This window comes from Olea europaea, chromosome 2 (genome assembly GCF_002742605.1).
Source record: "Olea europaea var. sylvestris chromosome 2, O_europaea_v1, whole genome shotgun sequence".
NCBI lineage: Eukaryota > Viridiplantae > Streptophyta > Magnoliopsida > Lamiales > Oleaceae > Olea > Olea europaea.
The window spans coordinates 21,779,162-21,798,285 of NC_036238.1; the positions used below are offsets into that span (position 1 = coordinate 21,779,162).

At 36.2% G+C, this 19,124-nt stretch overlaps 5 protein-coding genes across 8 annotated transcripts; 4 read left to right on the forward strand and 1 right to left on the reverse strand.

Annotated features, from left to right (window-relative positions):
• Position 1: 1 nt before the first annotated feature.
• Positions 2 to 2,273, forward strand: LOC111366510 (chaperonin 60 subunit beta 2, chloroplastic-like). Its single transcript, XM_022987254.1, has 10 exons — positions 2 to 28; positions 130 to 364; positions 455 to 624; positions 727 to 804; positions 901 to 972; positions 1,082 to 1,186; positions 1,290 to 1,382; positions 1,480 to 1,572; positions 1,712 to 1,835; positions 1,920 to 2,273. Exons 1-10 carry the CDS (start codon positions 2 to 4, stop codon positions 1,931 to 1,933), a joined length of 1,011 nt encoding a protein of 336 aa, XP_022843022.1. The 3' UTR covers positions 1,934 to 2,273.
• A 419-nt stretch (positions 2,274 to 2,692) lies between these two features.
• LOC111373735 (chaperonin 60 subunit beta 2, chloroplastic-like) lies at positions 2,693 to 3,965 on the forward strand. Its single transcript, XM_022996307.1, has 5 exons — positions 2,693 to 2,878; positions 2,982 to 3,074; positions 3,172 to 3,264; positions 3,404 to 3,527; positions 3,612 to 3,965. The coding sequence occupies exons 1-5, from the start codon at positions 2,693 to 2,695 to the stop codon at positions 3,623 to 3,625; spliced, it is 510 nt and encodes a 169-aa protein (XP_022852075.1). The 3' UTR covers positions 3,626 to 3,965.
• A 256-nt stretch (positions 3,966 to 4,221) lies between these two features.
• Positions 4,222 to 13,802, forward strand: LOC111366519. 4 transcript variants are annotated; one of them, XM_022987268.1, is made up of 13 exons: positions 4,222 to 4,477; positions 5,130 to 5,559; positions 5,737 to 5,828; positions 6,460 to 6,790; positions 6,986 to 7,104; positions 7,192 to 7,264; positions 7,336 to 7,559; positions 7,647 to 7,703; positions 10,849 to 11,005; positions 11,795 to 11,890; positions 11,975 to 12,145; positions 13,280 to 13,339; positions 13,424 to 13,800. In XM_022987268.1, the coding sequence occupies exons 2-13, from the start codon at positions 5,278 to 5,280 to the stop codon at positions 13,517 to 13,519; spliced, it is 1,758 nt and encodes a 585-aa protein (XP_022843036.1). In that variant the 5' UTR covers positions 4,222 to 4,477; positions 5,130 to 5,277; the 3' UTR covers positions 13,520 to 13,800. The 4 variants fall into 4 exon arrangements, 3 of the variants coding, with proteins under 3 accessions (XP_022843036.1, XP_022843041.1, XP_022843029.1); XR_002697683.1 differs by lacking the exon at positions 4,222 to 4,477 and adding an exon at positions 4,485 to 4,625 and having other exon boundaries at positions 11,823 to 11,890; positions 13,424 to 13,802; XM_022987261.1 differs by lacking the exon at positions 4,222 to 4,477 and adding an exon at positions 4,487 to 4,625.
• A 540-nt stretch (positions 13,803 to 14,342) lies between these two features.
• LOC111366557 (photosynthetic NDH subunit of subcomplex B 3, chloroplastic-like) lies at positions 14,343 to 16,210 on the forward strand. Its single transcript, XM_022987294.1, has 5 exons — positions 14,343 to 14,613; positions 14,854 to 14,964; positions 15,069 to 15,188; positions 15,276 to 15,338; positions 15,892 to 16,210. The coding sequence occupies exons 1-5, from the start codon at positions 14,398 to 14,400 to the stop codon at positions 15,979 to 15,981; spliced, it is 600 nt and encodes a 199-aa protein (XP_022843062.1). The 5' UTR covers positions 14,343 to 14,397; the 3' UTR covers positions 15,982 to 16,210.
• Positions 16,211 to 16,285: 75 nt separating this feature from the next.
• Positions 16,286 to 17,620, reverse strand: LOC111366546 (aquaporin TIP2-1-like). Its single transcript, XM_022987286.1, has 3 exons — positions 17,309 to 17,620; positions 16,987 to 17,237; positions 16,286 to 16,850 (listed from the first exon to the last, which is right to left on the reverse strand). The coding sequence occupies exons 1-3, from the start codon at positions 17,433 to 17,435 to the stop codon at positions 16,482 to 16,484; spliced, it is 747 nt and encodes a 248-aa protein (XP_022843054.1). The 5' UTR covers positions 17,436 to 17,620; the 3' UTR covers positions 16,286 to 16,481.
• Between the last annotated feature and the right edge of the window lie 1,504 nt (positions 17,621 to 19,124).

Here is a 19,124-nt window from a genome sequence, read left to right on the forward strand (position 1 = left end):
GATGGCTGTTGAATATGAAAATTGCAAGGTATTTACAATGTCTTTGAGATGATCCTTCTTTCTGTTATATAGGTTGGATCCAGGATATTGACCTACATTTATTCCAAATGGCCAATGCTCTTTATGCAGCTTCTTCTGGTTGATAAGAAGATAACAAATGCCAGGAATTTAGTTAGCATCTTGGAAGATGCTATCAGGGGAGGATATCCAGTATTAATAATTGCTGAAGACATTGAGCAGGAAGCTCTAGCAACCCTTGTTGTGAATAAGCTGAGAGGATCTTTGAAAATTGCTGCACTCAAGGCCCCTGGATTTGGAGAACGCAAAGGCCAATACCTTGATGACATTGCTATTCTCACTGGAGGTTGTCTACCATCTACTGATTGGAGATATGTACTATGTGTCAACAATGTAAGTTAACCTTGCAGCAACTTGTCCTTGGAAATGTGTTCAGGTACCGTTATAAGGGAGGAGGTTGGTTTATCCCTGAATACGGCTGGAAGTGAGGTATTGGGACTTGCTGCAAAAGTGGTACTGACCAAGGATACAACAACAGTTGTTGGTGATGGGAGCACACAAGAGGCAGTAAATAAAAGAGTTGCCCAGATCAGAAACCTTGTTGAGGTGTGATTTTGTGTTGTGTGTATTTTTTATTTTTGGCTCATGATTTTATTTGGTTAAATCCTCTGTGCATCAAACATTCTATAATATTGGTCTGTCATGCAGAGTGCTGAACAGGATTTTGAAAAGGAAAAGTTAAATGAAAGAATTGCAAAACTCTCAGGTGGTGTTGCTGTTATTCAGGTGATTCCTTGGTTATGTACCATGTCGTTGTGGTCGATTACTGCAGTCCAGAAGATTATTTTTCTAATAACCTTATCCTGGTATATTTGTTTTCAGGTAGGTGCACAAACTGAAACTGAGCTTAAAGAAAAGAAACTGCGAGTAGAAGATGCCCTCAATGCAACAAAGGTGAACTTTCATTCTGACTTACTACTTGGACTTTGGAATTCTTCCTGAATTCATTAATAGTAAATCTTTGCCAGTCAATCCGTTAATTCGTAATTTTTGGTTGCTACAGGCAGCTGTTGAGGAAGGCATTGTGGTTGGTGGTGGGTGTACCCTGTTGCGGCTTGCAGCAAAAGTTGATGCCATAAAGGATACTTTAGATAACGACGAGCAGAAGGTAATGCGGGCTCATATTTTCTTGGTCTAGACTATATCCAAGGAAGATGCAATGCTTGATTGTGTAATTGCTAAATAAGGATTGATTATTTGAATGGCTGCAGGTTGGAGCAGATATTGTTAAGAGAGCATTGAGTTATCCAATGAAGTTAATTGCTAAGAATGCAGGGGTGAATGGAAGTGTTGTTATAGAGAAGGTAAGGCTTGACTCAGATGCTCTTGTGGCATGTTCAGAATTATCTTTTTGCGAGTTTTTATCTGAATCATGTTGATTGACATCTGCTCTTTGTTTAGGTGTTGGCAAATGATAATTCCAAGTTTGGTTACAATGCTGCAACTGGAAAATACGAGGATCTAATGGCTGCCGGCATAATTGATCCCACAAAGGCAAGTTCCTTTACTGCTTCATTTTGTTTCTAGACGTTAGAGCAGTAGGAATATTGATTAGTATGGACCTATTAAGTTATTTATTATTTAGCACGTTAAGCCTGTTGCTTAAGAAACATAAAATCACGTTTGGAAGCAGGTTGTAAGATGTTGCCTGGAGCATGCAGCATCCGTGGCAAGGACATTCCTCACATCTGATGCTGTAGTAGTCGACATCAAGGAACCTGAACCCATACCTGCTGGAAATCCCATGGGCAATTCAGGTAGTTACCATTTCTTATTGTCCAAACTTCTCAAGAATAAATCTAAATTTGTACTAAATGATTTCCAATTATTGCTTTGATCAGGTTATGGTTACTAGTTGCTGCAGCATCTGTGGGAATTGAAACAGTTGGATGATAAAATCCCACAATGTCTTTTTCACCGGCTTGATTTAATTTATGTTTCGAGGGGTCATAAAAAATGTTGGCAGTTTTCAGTATTGGGAATGCTTAGTTGATTTTGAATAGAATCCTGAGATGTCGTAGCCTTCGTATTTTTCTTGCAGTAGTTGTCGTCACTGGCAAAATCTAGCTAGTGGTACGATAAGAGCAAAGGTGCGGGGCGAATAATTTTATTGTCTCTGTATTTCTGTATCTGTAAGTTGCACTGGAAAATGATTGTTGTCAATAAATGGGAATAATTTGCTTGAGAAGAGAGTATATATTGCTACTTGTCCAGTTAATGGCATTACTTGCGAACAAATTTTGATTTTTAAACTTGAAGTTAAAAAGTGACTATGAACACCTTTTAAGCTTAGCCAAACATGCCTATCTACATTATTAAAAATGTCAGCATCATTGCTCCCGGATCTAGAACAAGATCAATAAGCTAAAATCTGTAAAGCAATGATTCTATTTGACGTAGGTTTGTATTTGAACAGTTATGGTGTTTGCATCACATGCATAGGAGCTGTTCTTGATCATCGGTGTACACTCCGCTTCGACGCTTTAAAGATACGATACAACCATACCAGTCTTTTTCATTCAACAATAAAAGTGGATAAGAATCGATGTCGAAATGATCATGTTTAAAAAATTGATTCAAATGATTCAGCACATTGAAATGAAAGTGAAAAACTATGGGATACCAACTGGATTTTTGCTGTTGCGGGTGGTGGGAGCAAAAACCTAAGATTCTGAGCTTAAGGCGTGTAATATTTTATTCAGATATGGTTTGTTTATCCCTCTACCTGCCTCGTTACCTTCGCGTCAAACTTTTTTATGTTGATGCCATAAAGGATACTTTAGATAACGACGAGCAGAAGGTAATGCGGGCTCATATTTTCTTGGTCTAGACTATATCCAAGGAAGATGCAATGCTTGATTGTGTAATTGCTAAATAAGGATTGATTATTTGAATGGCTGCAGGTTGGAGCAGATATTGTTAAGAGAGCATTGAGTTATCCAATGAAGTTAATTGCTAAGAATGCAGGGGTGAATGGAAGTGTTGTTATAGAGAAGGTAAGGCTTGACTCAGATGCTCTTGTGGCATGTTCAGAATTATCTTTTTGCGAGTTTTTATCTGAATCATGTTGATTGACATCTGCTCTTTGTTTAGGTGTTGGCAAATGATAATTCCAAGTTTGGTTACAATGCTGCAACTGGAAAATACGAGGATCTAATGGCTGCCGGCATAATTGATCCCACAAAGGCAAGTTCCTTTACTGCTTCATTTTGTTTCTAGACGTTAGAGCAGTAGGAATATTGATTAGTATGGACCTATTAAGTTATTTATTATTTAGCACGTTAAGCCTGTTGCTTAAGAAACATAAAATCACGTTTGGAAGCAGGTTGTAAGATGTTGCCTGGAGCATGCAGCATCCGTGGCAAGGACATTCCTCACATCTGATGCTGTAGTAGTCGACATCAAGGAACCTGAACCCATACCTGCTGGAAATCCCATGGGCAATTCAGGTAGTTACCATTTCTTATTGTCCAAACTTCTCAAGAATAAATCTAAATTTGTACTAAATGATTTCCAATTATTGCTTTGATCAGGTTATGGTTACTAGTTGCTGCAGCATCTGTGGGAATTGAAACAGTTGGATGATAAAATCCCACAATGTCTTTTTCACCGGCTTGATTTAATTTATGTTTCGAGGGGTCATAAAAAATGTTGGCAGTTTTCAGTATTGGGAATGCTTAGTTGATTTTGAATAGAATCCTGAGATGTCGTAGCCTTCGTATTTTTCTTGCAGTAGTTGTCGTCACTGGCAAAATCTAGCTAGTGGTACGATAAGAGCAAAGGTGCGGGGCGAATAATTTTATTGTCTCTGTATTTCTGTATCTGTAAGTTGCACTGGAAAATGATTGTTGTCAATAAATGGGAATAATTTGCTTGAGAAGAGAGTATATATTGCTACTTGTCCAGTTAATGGCATTACTTGCGAACAAATTTTGATTTTTAAACTTGAAGTTAAAAAGTGACTATGAACACCTTTTAAGCTTAGCCAAACATGCCTATCTACATTATTAAAAATGTCAGCATCATTGCTCCCGGATCTAGAACAAGATCAATAAGCTAAAATCTGTAAAGCAATGATTCTATTTGACGTAGGTTTGTATTTGAACAGTTATGGTGTTTGCATCACATGCATAGGAGCTGTTCTTGATCATCGGTGTACACTCCGCTTCGACGCTTTAAAGATACGATACAACCATACCAGTCTTTTTCATTCAACAATAAAAGTGGATAAGAATCGATGTCGAAATGATCATGTTTAAAAAATTGATTCAAATGATTCAGCACATTGAAATGAAAGTGAAAAACTATGGGATACCAACTGGATTTTTGCTGTTGCGGGTGGTGGGAGCAAAAACCTAAGATTCTGAGCTTAAGGCGTGTAATATTTTATTCAGATATGGTTTGTTTATCCCTCTACCTGCCTCGTTACCTTCGCGTCAAACTTTTTTATATAGACAAAATCTCTACAATGTTTCCTTCCCTTTTCGTTGCTCCTCTATGTTCATGGCTTCCATTTTTTCTTTGCGCCCATCTCAATTCTACAATCCGTAAGCTCTCAATCTCTATCTTCTATTTGTCACTTTAGTGTATTTTTGTGGGTTTACATATTATGCTTCAGAACTCCAATCTTCTTTAATTACTTTATTTTATCCGAGTATAGCGTAAGAAATCAACACTACAGAAATCGAATGTTGAGTTCTTTTACCGAGATAATCTTTGTTCGAGAACATGTTTCTGCACATATCCCTTATTAGAGCTTATATTTCCCTAATCCCAAAAGGGCCCTCAAATTATGTTTCTAATAGGAGTTTTGTGGATACAGATCCTATTGCAATAGGATTTGAAACCGAACTTCTTTTGGTTGTAATAATACAAGTAAAAATGCACAGGAAGATATCTTTGATATATATATTTGATTAGTTTTGGTATATGCTATACGTGATAGAACTCTGGTACAACATTCGGTGCTTCTTTAACAAGTAGCTTGACTTTTATACTTTTGATGTGGGTTAAAGCTGAAGATTGAACACACACTTGCATTCGTGTTGCAGAAAAGCTTTCCTATCAGATGATAAATTTATATCTTGGTTAAATCCACTGAGCCCGGCAAAGATATACGTAAAAGAGCAAGAGAGGCATGCCCTAGCTAAATATATTATTCCCCAAGGCTTTCTCTTCATTCGTCCATTGTCATCCCGTATGACTCCATCAAAATTGATGCCTATTGGAGGACTATCTTCAGTGGAATCAGCAGCTGAGTCTGATAGAAGCATTGCTGATGCTGAGTATTCTTTGGCCAAGGCTGGAGGACATGAAGTGGAATTTAATCGTGTGAATTGTCTAGTATGGGTATTGTATGAATCTGCTAGAAGTTTTTCCCTTGCAATACAGACGATCGAATTGGCTAAAACAGGTCCCCCACTAGCAATGGCATGGAATGGAGTCGATGTGAATGCCTGGCATAAGCACGTTGCATATCAGGTATGCACACACTTTGGAATAATTGTGTGTGTAGATATATATAAGTATACATTTATGTGTGTGGAGAGAGAATGGAACTTGTGAAATATAAGTTCTGTAGCATTTACTAGTTGAATTCCCTGGTACTTGTGAGAAATGAGATAAAAGTGAGTTTAACTTAAGATTATCCTTATTTAGGTTGCAGTGTATGCTCTACTGAAAGCGGCAATTGAGGTGGAGTTATTTCTTTCTCACAAACGCAGCAACAACCCTTCTCCTGTTCTTGAGATGTAAGTCAAGGGGACATATCACAAAAACTAAATAGTCCTTGGAAAGTATTTTTTTAAAAACTCAGTCATATTTTTGTGTACCCTCATGCTTGTGGTCATTGTTAAACATTACACGATTCCATGTTACCCTTCTTTAACAGTTTAAACTTGTAGATGATATAGTTAACATGATATTAGAGCCAAGCTAAATAATTGGTTTCAAGCCTGGCCACCACCCATTTATTGCATCTGCCGTTGCAGTATGCCTTTCTTCAATGTATTGAGAAATTAAAAAAAGAACAGAAAGATTGCTGTCAAGGTCTTGAAATTTTCTTGTGTCATTTGCACCAGCCTTTCTCCAAAGACGAACTTTCTTGGATTGCAAATAGAAAGTCAGTTAAACACCAGGAACCCGAAATTGGTGCAGTGGTTTAGAATGGTCGAACTTCCACGGATAGCTGGATTATTTATCCCTTTGTTTAAGAAGTAGTCATTGGAATACGCAGGAAGGTTTGTCCATGTTATACTGTATTTCATTTGTCCCTTCCTAATTTTTCCTGCTATTGTCCATGTTATACTGTATTTCATTTGTCCCTTCCTAATTTTTCCTGCTACCTTCCTGTTAAGAAATCTAAATCTTGAATAAATTCAGTGGTATTGCAGGAACAATTATGGCTATAAGCTGTTGTGCTGCTGTTGGGAAATTGGGTTCGGCACGAATTTCTTGTCCCTTATTTTCAAATTCAATTGAAGAGGCATCGATAGAGCTTATGACTATGTCACACAGTCTAGTTCCTCTTGAGAAATTGCATCACCTAGCAACTGAGGCTGGATTTGAAGATAATTTTCTTTCCCAATTTGGAAGTAAAATTCTTCCCAGTAAGAATGTTGAAGATACTGAATTTTGGATTGGACTGATTCAGAGAAAGCTTTCTACTGCGTTACACAGAGAAAGTGTAACTTCAGGCAGGCACATTAGCAAGGTTATTCCTGTTTTTTTTATCACATTCAATTTCGCATACTTAAATCTACTAGTTAACTATGGAAAAATTTTCCTGTTTACGGAAATTTATTGTTCGCTTGAAATCTGAGGGAATACCTTCAAAATTTCTCGTCTTTCATATTTATTTGTTTCTCATATGACAACTATGATTCATTGTCTTTCGAGATATTAGCAGGTTCAAGAAAGTTGTTTGATTACTCTGGGACTTTTTGCATATCTAGGAAGAGAAACAAGATTGTTCTTGTGGAGGCACCATATAAAAGATCTTGAGGAACAAATTAAAGATTTTCTTAGGTATTAATATTTTTTATTCCAAGTTTATAATGTTTGGCTTTGAGCATATATCTTGATGTAGAAGAAGAGCTTTCATGTTCATTACAGTTATTTAGAGTGTGGTATCCCTTCCATGTTTCCTGAATTTTCAACCATATCAGAGTATCAGCTTGTAATGGAGGTCAGTCATTTATAATGCTTATCGAAACTTAAAATTTAATAAAATAAATGGCTTAAAATTGTTGTTACCAGGTAATTATCGACGAAATTGGATGGGTCAACTTTTATGCTGCATATAACTATCGTGTATTCCAAGATAGGAGAAGGTCCAAAAATCATCCTATTCAGGCAGAGCAAGAAATTATTTTGTACACCGTTTTTACTGTATGCTATGATGTGATTTGGGGATTCGCCCACTACAGCAATTCAACTCAACAAGCCTTAGATTCTAATTTGTTAGAATTTTTACTTAAGAGGTGATAAACTTTCCATTATGGCATTTCTACAATCTACATTACAGAGTTTACTAGGTTCTGAGGTTGATTTTGTGTTTTATTGTTCAGTCAGGAACTGCTATCCACATGTCTGGAGGACTTCTGGTCTGCTTATGATGGAACAGGGTATGTCGTGATGCGAACCCGGTTAGCAAGGTTGCTATTGAACTCACAGGAATTGACAATGGATCCCAAGAACGTCCAAATAATGATCAAAGTTTAGGAATCGACCCGTAAAAGTAAACCAAGCAACCGAATGTATATGAAACGAACGACCTATTAATCACACAATCTTGAAATCTCCTCCGAATTTGTGGATTTGACCCAAAGAATTAATGAATCAAACATCCCAACGATAACGGCGATGCGAAGGACCTTTTGATTACACAACCCAAAGAATCTAACCCGATAATTTGTTTGAACGCCACAAGATATTAAATCTTGATAAGTTCGGTATTTTGAAGCAAAAGCTTCGAGAGGAAAATCTCCATTCAATTCATGATAAAAGTCTTCTTTACAATAATGAAAAAATAACATATTTATACTAAATAACCTAGAATAATATTAAAAGGAAATAAATTCTAGAAAACCTAGAAATCTAGTAAAACCGGAAAATAGAGTTCTAAAATATCTAAATTACAAAAAATAAGAAATTGAACATAAATAAAACTTCTCTAGATTACATCAGACCCTCCATTTTCAAGAGGATTCGTCCTCAAATCCTGATCCAAGTTATAGCCTTAACTTTCAATCAACTCAAGCACGTGAAATGGCCCATAACCTCTCGGATGCAATTTGGATCTCTTTTGACCTCGAGCTCTCCTCTTTTGAATGTAGGCCTAATCACCATCACATAGATCAAAATGTGCTCATCTCGACTGCTTAATTTTGCAAGTTCGAAATGCTCTAAAGAAAACTCCATTTGATGAATAATCATGCATCTTCCTCTCTTTACTTAGCCCTAGCACTTGACGCAATGTCACTTCCAATGTATTTATATTGTCCTTCAGTTCATCTTCCTCAATTAACTCTCTGCATATGTAGTTCCTCCAGTGCCTTTGAAACTCCGTCGTCTCCTCAGGAATCACAAAGTCAATTTCCGATAGATAAGGGAAATCCAACCGATGTAGTACCAACTGATGTTCAATTTTTGGGATGGGTGGTATTCCAACATGATCATTTTCTGGGATTGAATCTTCGGTAACCTGCAAAACAGAATTAGCAAAGTTGGGGAGGGAAATGTTAGTTTTCTTCAACGCCCCCACAACTTCATGCTTCTCTTCATTTAAGCTCATTTCTAATTCCTCTCTCACCTCCAAAGACTCTTCGTCATTTTTCTTTTGTAGCGCCACTTCTATTTTAACCACTTCTTCATTCTCATTTTTACTCTCAGCTTCCTTTTCACTTTTCCATGACTCTACACCTTTTTCCTCACCATCAACCACCACAAAATCTTTACTTTTACTCTCGCGCTCCTTTGGACGATCAATTTGAGAATTAATAATGTCGCGAATCTCTGCCAATTCATGTTTATAATTCAACGCAACACGCTTGCTTGAGATACTACTCGCACACCTCGCAATAGGTGTTTTCTTTTCCTTCATATACTCATCCCCATAATATCTCCTAGGCTTCTCCCTAAATTCGATTTCTCGTTGATCCTTCCTATAATAACTTGTATCCTTTCTTCCATGCCGATTGGCTCTATTCCTCAGTTCATGTATTTCAGCATCAACCAATGCATCTTCATCAGTGCCACAACCATATCCATATGCATCACAATTTCTCATCCTAGGCTCTCGTCTCCTCACATTGAACTCCTTAACATGATCCTTATAAAATTTATTCAATTTCAAATCCAGCTTATCTAACTTATTTCCCATATCTCCAAGCATCTTTTCAAATCACCGCATCATCTTCTCCGACATTTTGAATTGATTTTGACTTGAACTCGACATATTTTTGACACTTTTTCTGACTCTTTTTTTATAACTTTTTTTTTTATACCAACATTTTTTTTGAATGGATCAAAGACTCAAATAATTGAATAATTACAAGAGCACAACGAACAATGAAAAACGCGGAACACAAAAATAAAATGACTCAACAAAAAAATAAAAATAAGATATAACCTTGATTTTGGATTCTGTGTTCTAGTACCAAATGATGCGAACCTAGTTAGCAAGATTGCTATCGAACCCACAAGAATTGACAATGGATCCCACGAACGCCCAAATAATGATCAAGGTTTAGGAATCGACCCGTAAAAGTGAACCAAGCAACCGAACGTATATGAAACGAACGACATTTTAATCACACAATCTTGAAATCTCCTCCGAATTTGTGGATTTGACCCAAAAAATTAATGAATCAAACAACCCAACGATAATGGCGATGCGAAGGACCTTTTGATTAAACAACCCAAAGAATCTAACCCGATGATTTGTTTGAACGCTACAAGATATTAAATCTTGATAAGTTTGGTATTTTGAAGTAAAAGTTTCGAGAAAAAAATCACCATTCAATTCATGATAGAAGTCTTCTTTACAATAATGAGAAAATAACCTATTTATACTAAATAACCTAGAATAATAATAAAAGGAAATAAATTTTAGGAAACCTAGAAATCTAGTAAAACCGGAAAATAGAGTCCTAAAATATCTAAATTACCAAAAATAAGAAATTGGACATAAATAAAACTTCTCTAGATCACATCATGTTGGCTTTGTTGGATTCAAACTAAAAATCTATTATGGCATGTTTGTGAAGGGGACCCAACCATTTCTCCTAAAAGCCCAGGCTTGAGGGTGATTAAATTCCACAACTACTAAACCCTAACAATACCCCACGACCCCAAATTTGACGTCCACGGCGGCCCACTCCAAAACGACCTTCGCTTTACCTGCCAGCCTTTCTTTGGCTGTCGGTATTCGGCACTTCGCTTGGGTCGCCCCTTTTGGGGATTCAAACCTGTGACGTGAATCTGCTCTGATGCCAATTGATGAGGACCCAACTATCTCTCCCAAAACCCCAGGCTTGAGGGTGATTGAATCCCACAACTATTAGACATTAACCATTTCTTGTGGAGGATTTGATAAGCCTTGACAATACTAAAGACCAAAAATAAGTTAATATCTCTTTAATTATAATGTCTTGTTCTGTTTGATATTGTGCACCAAACATGCACTCAATGGATTGCAGATTAAGAGTCACATGTCTTAGATGGTACTGCAAAGTGAAAACTTTCCATTATTTTAATTTTGTTAAGCAGTGACATGCAGAAAATAGGGGAAAGAAGTGATCCTGACTTACCGCCATCATTACAAACTAAGGGAACCAAAAATTCATCTCTAATAATGGAAGCACCACAGAGGCCACCTGACTTGATGACAAGGGGAAAGCATCAAAATGAATTTATCCAGTCTCAGGTATGGATAGTAGAAGGATGACTAAGAAATATGGCGTGTTTACGAGTTTAATGACTGATTAAATATTCATTATTCAATAGAGAGATATAAACAAACATCCTCAGCAGTCAGTACATTATGTGATTATGTGTAATAACATTTTGTCATGACTGATGAACATTATGTGATTATGTGTAATAACATTTTGTCATGACTGATGACAGTGTATTTTACATTCCTTACTATAGCAAATAATTTCTCAGAGTAATTGCAATGTATGATTTCTGGAGAAAACGATAAAACACGTAAACCTTAAAAAAACAGTAGAAAGGAGAGAAGCTGAGATGTGTGCTGTAATTTCTTGATTCTAATATGTCAATCCTAGTAAGCATTTATAGGATATCTTTCCTTTTTCCCCCATTGAAGCTAGGATATTATTTGAAGATCTGATCTCAATAGATACATGTTTCCCTTTTTCTATCACTTGCTTTTTAATGAGATGGTTCAAAATAATATTGGAGCATGAAAAGACCCTAGATTCAAGATTTGTTGTCATCTATTTATGAAAAGTGTGCACGTGTGAGGGCGGTAATGAAAAAATGAATCCGTTTGCTCGTGAGGTGGTGCATTGAAGACTAAATGTTTAGAAATAATTATGTCCCCTCTCTAAGATATTAAGCTTTTAATAAGAAGGTTCAACAATAATTATCAGTACATATAGAACACTAATCAATCTGTGTTATGTCCTCACACTCTTGCATGCACCTAGGTCCGTTTCCAACTATTATAAATAATTGTTAGGAATGACAGGCCAATGCTAAAAAACTTGCTGATTTAGATTCGTCAAAGCCCATCCATCAAAATCTGCTTAGAAAATCTACAACCAAGATGGTATCTGCAAGTTTTGTAAGTTCACAATCCCCTTCTTTATTTTGGCTCATGTATAATATTCTAACGCTTGCTAAGTCAGTAATATGAATCATATCATAGGATATATGGATGGGAACTCAGATACTTTTTGTAGACATCAAGTACACTCTGCGGCTTTTTACGAAGCAATTATGTGGCTATAAGGTCACAAAAAGGGAAAAGAAGAAAATTCAAACAACACTTGCTGACATTGCCACACTCATACCAGTTACAATTTTAATGCTACTTCCAGTAAGTTAATTTCTGAGATCTGAACATGCAACTTCAGCTTTTATTTTCTCACTTTGAGGTTGGATAACTGTTTGTGCTTAACAAGGTAAAAGTTGCACGTGAAGAAAAAAGATAGATAAAAAGTGCAAGATCTAGGAATTGAATAGCAATATTTCCATTTCTATATTCTGATGATTTATTCTAATATTGTAAACAATTGAAATTACTTTTGATCATAGCTTGTTTTGACTTTTTCAAGAATATTAAAAAAAAGGGTAGAATAAGAAGAGCCACAAACGAAGTAGCTGAGCTTCATTTTCTAAAGGAATTTTGAGTTACCCTTGCATACATCACTTCTTCGTTTGAGAGATCAAAATTTCAATATTCGGTTTAGTGCTTGCAAGGACGCATTCAAATATGTTGATGACATATTCACTTAGATGAGGCCTGGTGATGCAGGGTGAATAAATCAATAATAAGTAACTTCAGCAAGAAGAGATGAGGGGAGGGAGAAGCACAAAGAAAGGGGGGAAGAAGAAGAGGGGAAAAGAACGAGGGCTGTAGCCAATTTTATTCAATCAATTCATTAGCTGCCAATTATGTAAAAATAGGTTTAAATACTAAAAATACTGAAAACCTAAAAAAAACCTGAAAGATAGGGCCAAGCCCATCACACAAGTCCATAAAATAAAATAACCCAAGTCCAACTAAGAAATAAAAGTCCAACTAAAATAATTAAATGTCGTCCAACTAAAATAATAAAACTGGGATGTCCTCATCACCTGGAGCAGCACATTGCAATATCTTTTAACTTGCACATTGGACTATTTGGAGCTTGATTTTACCGTCACTTTTTCCTCAACCGCCGATCGACCTAGTTGCTCACACTACATAAATGATTTGGGCGGACTTTTTTTAAGAGTAGAGAGAGAGAGAGAGAGAGGTCTGAGATCTTCATTGTAAATTTTTACTTCTCATTTTCTAGTAAAAACTGTAGCAGCTATAACTCTCACTGAGATTGAACCACTGCAAACGTGTTTGTACGTGCACATTTTTGCTTTCTGTTTTCTTTATATAGCCTTCAGGTTTGGGATTAAGTTTAATCCATTACATTGAAGAGAGCTTACTAATTCACCGTTCTTTATCAATTATCAGGTTTCTGCTGTAGGTCATGCAGCCATGTTAGCAGCAATCAAGAGATACGTGCCATCTTTGGTAAGTCTCATCCATTCATAATTTTGCTCTTGCGATATTTCTTTAATCTTCACCAAGTTCTTACATAGTCATCTTGTCGACTAGATTCCTTCACCCTACTCTTCTGAACGGCTCGCATTAATGAAGCAATTAAAGAGAACGAAGAAGATGGCAATTCAACAGAGCAAGAGCATAGGCTAAATTCCCTTGAAAGTTAACTAATCCAGTAGTGAAGATATTATCTACTTAACACTGTTTTGAAACAGATGTATTGTCCATTAGAACATTGTATAGTATTAAGAAATAAAATAAGTTAAAATCGTGTCGACTGTATTGTCATGTCGTATTCATGCAAATATTGTGGATTACTTATGCAGAATCTGTACTGTAAATTTCACGAGTTTAATCCTGTATATGAACTTGGGCATCTTGGTCCTTTTTTCTTTTTTAAATAAACTATTCTCAAGGCCTCAATTAGTCAATATATGTTGTACAGTTTACTCAGATAAACATATCCTTAGAACATTTATATTTTTAATTTGGAAAGTGTAATTATGTCTGCATGACTAAATTAAAAGGATTAATTCATCATCCCTTTCCCTGTATAGTTAACAAATCGAACTGTCATGTGTTGAATGGAAAAGATACATGTTGAATTCCTAGTAAAGCCATGAAGGCCCAGCCCGGCCTGTTCATTATTTCAAACTTTCACACGTTTACTCGGGCCGAGGACACTTATTGTCAGGACCAGGAAGTATTAAAACTAGCCTGGTCCGAGTCATCATGCACACTTTGGATCCGATTATCGGGCCCTGCCCGGCCCTAGAGGTCGAAAACTCTGCCAAGAAGCTCGGCCCATAACTTTTTACACTTACGGGATGTCCACAGACCACAGTTAATGTCAAGAATGCTGTTTACTATTTTCAGGTGTCATCAGATAAAACCATCACACCTATCAGCCATCAGATAAGATGAACAAGAACCACAAATTCAATTCATCAAATTACAATGCAAAATCCAATATATACAGATTCAAACTATCTTAAAAGTGCACTATTCTCATCCAAATATCCCTAAAAATGGGAATACTTCAACTCAACTCACATAATTTAGCTTCTTTCTCAGTATCCCATAATTTCAGCAACACCCCTCACAGAACTTTAAAGGGTTTTGATATTCTCAGTCTTCCCCGAGGGAGAATTCCGGCCATCGGAACTACCCGCCAGAGTGAACCGGAGACTGCAGTATCGGAAGAAGAAACAACTGAGGCTGCAGTGAATTTTGCATTTGTTAGTGTGAGTTCAGTTTACTATTAACCATCAAGTTTGATATGCTGAATTGGACAGAATAGTAAATCCAATAAATCAAACATCCATTTAATGTTTGACAAGCTGGACAGAAGAGTCGAGAAACATTTAGCATATTTCTCTCATTTAATCATGTCTAGTTCAATTCAATGTCTCAAACATCATATTAATATACACAAAAATTGTAATTGTAGTGTGACCTTGTCAAGTTTGTGTGTATTTTCCTAGTCTGTTTTGCTTCCTGATGGAACACCGGATGTGCATTATCGAACAGCCTGTGGTGGACAGAAACTTAGGGACATAATGTTGGACAACAACGTCGAATTGTATGGACCATACGTAAGCTCCTGTTCTATTTCAGTGCATCTAGCAAGGACTGGCGAAGACAATTTTTGTAGCCGATCCAACATCCAAATTTATTGAGTTCTATTTTAACGTTTCAGGCTAGACCTCTGCTAAATTGTGGGGGAGGAGGAACCTGTGGAACGTGCCTTGTTGAGGTTGTCGAAGGAAGGGAACTATTGACTCCTCGTACAGACAAAGAGAAGGAAAAATTAAAACGGGTATGGAGTTTTCTTTTTTAATACTGTCCAATCCTATACGGCATACTGCTAAATGGCTAATGAGTTAGTTTCATTTTGCAATTTCAGAATCCGAAGAATTGGAGACTGGCTTGTCAAACCACTGTTGGCAATGCAGATTCCAGAGGCCTGGTTTGTATTCCTTTTTTCACTGTCCTTTTCTATAATTTTTCCATATTTTTCATTCTTTACATTTTAAAAGTAGACCGAAAAATAAATAAATAAATAAATAAAATAAAATGAGGAAGAGTAGGCCGGGGCAACCCGACCTGCCCCGTTGTAAAACAGGTGTGGTCTGTCTGTGACCCGGGCTGCTTCAGACGTAAAGTCGAAAGATGTATAGACCTCTATGATAGTACCTGCAAGACTTGATTTACACCACTACTTTTAGTGACATTCTTTAGGATTGAACAATCAACCACAACTCTTTTGGTACAATTTTCTCATCTAGTTTAGGGTCATATGAATTTTTCCTCGATGAATTTTCATTCAAATAATTCGTTAATTTCAATTGGAAACTTTAGGTGCATATTTGGTGCACAGGACTAAGATGACTGAAAAATACCTTCCTTTGTAATAATACTTCAGGCCAACATATATAGCATGACATAAATGCTTTAACCGACATTTGTCCTCATCCATCTAAAGTTCAGAATGTTTTATCTTTTCCCTCTTAATGATGCAGGTTGTAATCCAACAACTTCCTGAATGGAAAGGGCATGATTGGGTTTATGGAAAAGAACCACCACCAGAAGATGAAACTGCCACTATTTGACATTTTAAATTACACAATCAAAAATTCTGCTTTGGATCCTGATGAGTTATTCAAATTAAATCAGATACTGCTGGTCCCCTCTTCTTGTAGAGAATACAGCAAAATCAAGATTGCAATAGATTGATCATGTTACTTCTTTCGTTGACAAAATTTGATGTAATAATTTAACTGCTTGTTTTGTATGAAGAATTAGAGGAGACTCGAGAGTATAATGAATAGGATTTTAATATATTTTTCTAATATTGTTTAGTGTTATCTAATTTTGACAAAAGTCAAAAGATATCAAAAAGGTGCCAGGAGCATCTATAGAGAATTGGGACCAAACCTTCGATTAAATGATCTTTAAGAAAGCAACATTACACCAGAAAATGGATTTACAGCAAAGAAACCATGATGAAATAAAGGAAGAAAAGCAAAAATTTCCTCTTCTTCCTTTCATTACCAAAAGAAAAGGTGAAAAAGTTTCAATTTGAACACGTTGAAATTACAAACGAAATAGTTTAAAAGTCGGTAGGTAGGGGAGCATGCTCGTGGGACATGAACACATAGGCGTAGACGAGACCGGCGAGGCCACCACCAATGAGGGGTCCAACCCAGTAAATCCAGATGCCGGAGAAGTTGCCGCTGGCCACAGCCGGTCCGAAGGAGCGGGCAGGGTTCATCGACCCACCTGAAAATGGACCGGCAGCCAAAATATTGGCACCAACAATGAAACCAATGGCTATGGGTGCAATTGTGCCCAATGAGCCCTTCTTTGGATCAGCTGCTGTCGCATACACAGTATAGACTAAAGCAAATGTGATAACAATTTCCATAACAACTCCTTCAAAGGCTCCAACACCAGCACCAACTCCATGAATTGGAATAGCCTGCATGAAATTATATATTTTGTTAGGAATCGAACTAATCGGGGTAGTTTAGCCAGAGAAATCAAGAATCGGACTATAAAAACTCTGTAAATAAAAACCGACTCGAATTTTAAAATATTATTTTGGGTGGACATACCAATCCTCCGGTTACGAATACGAGTAAATAGCATGCCACAATGGAGCCCAAAAGTTGAGCAATCCAGTAAAAGAGGCCAGTAAGTAGCGTAATTTGGCCGCCAACAGCCAAACCAAAGGTGACTGCAGGGTTTACATGGCCACCGGAGATGTTGGCTCCGATCGAGACGGCTACAAACAGAGCGAAACCATGGCAGATGGCCACAGCCACCAGCCCCGCCGGATCAAGAGCTGCGTCCGCCGTCAACTTGTCTGTCAAAGATCAAAATGTTACCAAGTGCTTGTTAACTTAAAAAAAATAAGAAAACGGTTTTAGAACTAACTGTAGGCAATGGCGGAGCCGACTCCGGCGAAAACAAAGAGCAAGGTGGAGATGAATTCAGCTACATAGGCCTTCAACGAACCAATGCTAAATGAATCATCTAATCTTCCGACAGCAATTGCAGGCATTTTGATGATTAGAAAGAAGTCTCAAGAAAATTTTCTTGACGACAAGAAGACTATGTTTTTCTGATGCACACACAAACTTCCTTCACCACACATATATAAAGAGAGGGAATACACAAGATATAATAATATTGGACTTTATTTAAATCCATTCATGGGTTTCTTTCCATGGCATATGCTTTTTTGCCTTGTTACAAGACAAAAAGGAATAATGGCCCGTTTGGCATGCTTTTAAAAGTTATGAAAATAATTTTAAGATTGTATTTGAACATGTTCAATAATTTTTTGGAAATATTTTGTCTGACTAATTAATTTTTTTTTTAAAAGAAAGTTAATCTAAAGTAATTTCACCGTAAAATTCTTTTATAGAAAGAAAAAGTAAAAGTAAACCCTAATTAAAACTCTATCCTATGTGGAAATTCTATCCCAAATTATGATCCGAAATTCCTTTTGTATATTGTTGCAATATATAATTATTTTATTTCACTTTGCAATACCAATATTAATCAATGTTATTATGCCCGTTTGGTATATACTATTATTATTATTATTATTATTATTATTATTATTATTATTATTATTTTCAAACTAATTTTTAACTATATATTTTATGATCTCTACATTTTTTTTAATCATACATTTAATTAACTTTTATCAAAATTTAGCAAATTTTTAGCTAAACCAAATAGAGTTTATAATTGGAGTGGACGAATCGATTTGACCAAAAATAAAAGAAAAAAAAAATGGTACTAATCCAACTTGAGTATAATTGAAAGTTGGAACGTAAAACCATTAAAACGACTTTAAAATTGACTGATTCACCCATAAATTGGGTGAATCAGACTAGTTTTATCGATTTATTATTAAAATAGATTGTATTTTTATTTATCTTTTTCTTCAATTCCAAATAAATTCAACTTAGCAAACATAAAATTATGGTTAGGGCTGGCATGGGATGAATTGAGTGATATTCCAATCCAAAAATGAATCAACAAGATGAATAATCTGACCCGAATCGATTTGGTTTGTCAAATTCAAAATTTTTTTACCTTAAAATCATTTTTTTGAAAAACCAAATCCCTTAAAACCGAGGTTTTCCTCCCGATCAATCCAAGCTAAACCAACTCGATTTTCGACGATTAGATGAATAATTTGCTCACTCTTAATTATTGTGGAGCGCTTTAATCAACATTATTAAATAAAAGGAATATTACAAACATCATAATAAATCCATTCACATCCAATCAATTTTGAGTTGCAATCCTAGCTGTCAGTAACATGGTTTCATAGAAATGTCTAGAGAGTGGACATAGTATTCCATGTGAAGTGGGGTGCTCTGACCCCCTCGTGAGTGATGTAAATGATTAAAAACAACGGTGATGGAGGCATGACCAACCGTGGTCCAGATACTCCGCCGACCAGATAATGAAATAGGGGATTATTTGTTAATTTATTTATTAATTTATTCAAAGTTTGTGGATCGGAATGGAAAGAGAATTATATTAAGATTTGATTTGTATTTAATTGGATTAATTAGGGTTTACTACTGGAAATTAGCCGGCTGGATAAGGATTGTAGAGCCTTGAGGGAATCTTTTGCGTAACTTTCTGGTATGACATCGATTATGAAACGTTGAACAGTCATATCCACATCACAATTTTTTTTTTTTTTTTTTTTTTTTAAATAAATTAC

What these genes read in the sequence shown, in the direction of transcription:
- LOC111366510 (XM_022987254.1), top strand. Translation starts at nt 2, where the DNA reads ATGGCTGTTGAATATGAAAATTGCAAG. An exon ending in CATTGCTATTCTCACTGGAG is followed by an intron (nt 365 to 454) that starts GTTGTCTACCAT and finishes AAATGTGTTCAG; the next exon opens with GTACCGTTATAAGGGAGGAG. An exon ending in TAGATAACGACGAGCAGAAG is followed by an intron (nt 1,187 to 1,289) that starts GTAATGCGGGCT and finishes GAATGGCTGCAG; the next exon opens with GTTGGAGCAGATATTGTTAA.
- LOC111373735 (XM_022996307.1), top strand. Translation starts at nt 2,693, where the DNA reads ATGGGATACCAACTGGATTTTTGCTGTTGCGGGTGGTGGGAGCAAAAA. An exon ending in TAGATAACGACGAGCAGAAG is followed by an intron (nt 2,879 to 2,981) that starts GTAATGCGGGCT and finishes GAATGGCTGCAG; the next exon opens with GTTGGAGCAGATATTGTTAA. An exon ending in GCATAATTGATCCCACAAAG is followed by an intron (nt 3,265 to 3,403) that starts GCAAGTTCCTTT and finishes GTTTGGAAGCAG; the next exon opens with GTTGTAAGATGTTGCCTGGA.
- LOC111366557 (XM_022987294.1), top strand. Translation starts at nt 14,398, where the DNA reads ATGGGAATACTTCAACTCAACTCACATAATTTAGCTTCTTTCTCAGTA. An exon ending in AGAAGGAAAAATTAAAACGG is followed by an intron (nt 15,189 to 15,275) that starts GTATGGAGTTTT and finishes TTGCAATTTCAG; the next exon opens with AATCCGAAGAATTGGAGACT. An exon ending in ATGCAGATTCCAGAGGCCTG is followed by an intron (nt 15,339 to 15,891) that starts GTTTGTATTCCT and finishes TTAATGATGCAG; the next exon opens with GTTGTAATCCAACAACTTCC.
- LOC111366519 (XM_022987261.1), top strand. Translation starts at nt 4,576, where the DNA reads ATGTTCATGGCTTCCATTTTTTCTTTGCGCCCATCTCAATTCTACAAT. An exon ending in TTAGAATTTTTACTTAAGAG is followed by an intron (nt 7,560 to 7,646) that starts GTGATAAACTTT and finishes TTTATTGTTCAG; the next exon opens with TCAGGAACTGCTATCCACAT. An exon ending in AGAGATACGTGCCATCTTTG is followed by an intron (nt 13,340 to 13,423) that starts GTAAGTCTCATC and finishes CTTGTCGACTAG; the next exon opens with ATTCCTTCACCCTACTCTTC.
- LOC111366546 (XM_022987286.1), bottom strand. Translation starts at nt 17,435, where the DNA reads ATGCCTGCAATTGCTGTCGGAAGATTAGATGATTCATTTAGCATTGGT. An exon ending in CGGCTCCGCCATTGCCTACA is followed by an intron (nt 17,238 to 17,308) that starts GTTAGTTCTAAA and finishes GATCTTTGACAG; the next exon opens with ACAAGTTGACGGCGGACGCA. An exon ending in TATTCGTAACCGGAGGATTG is followed by an intron (nt 16,851 to 16,986) that starts GTATGTCCACCC and finishes AATTTCATGCAG; the next exon opens with GCTATTCCAATTCATGGAGT.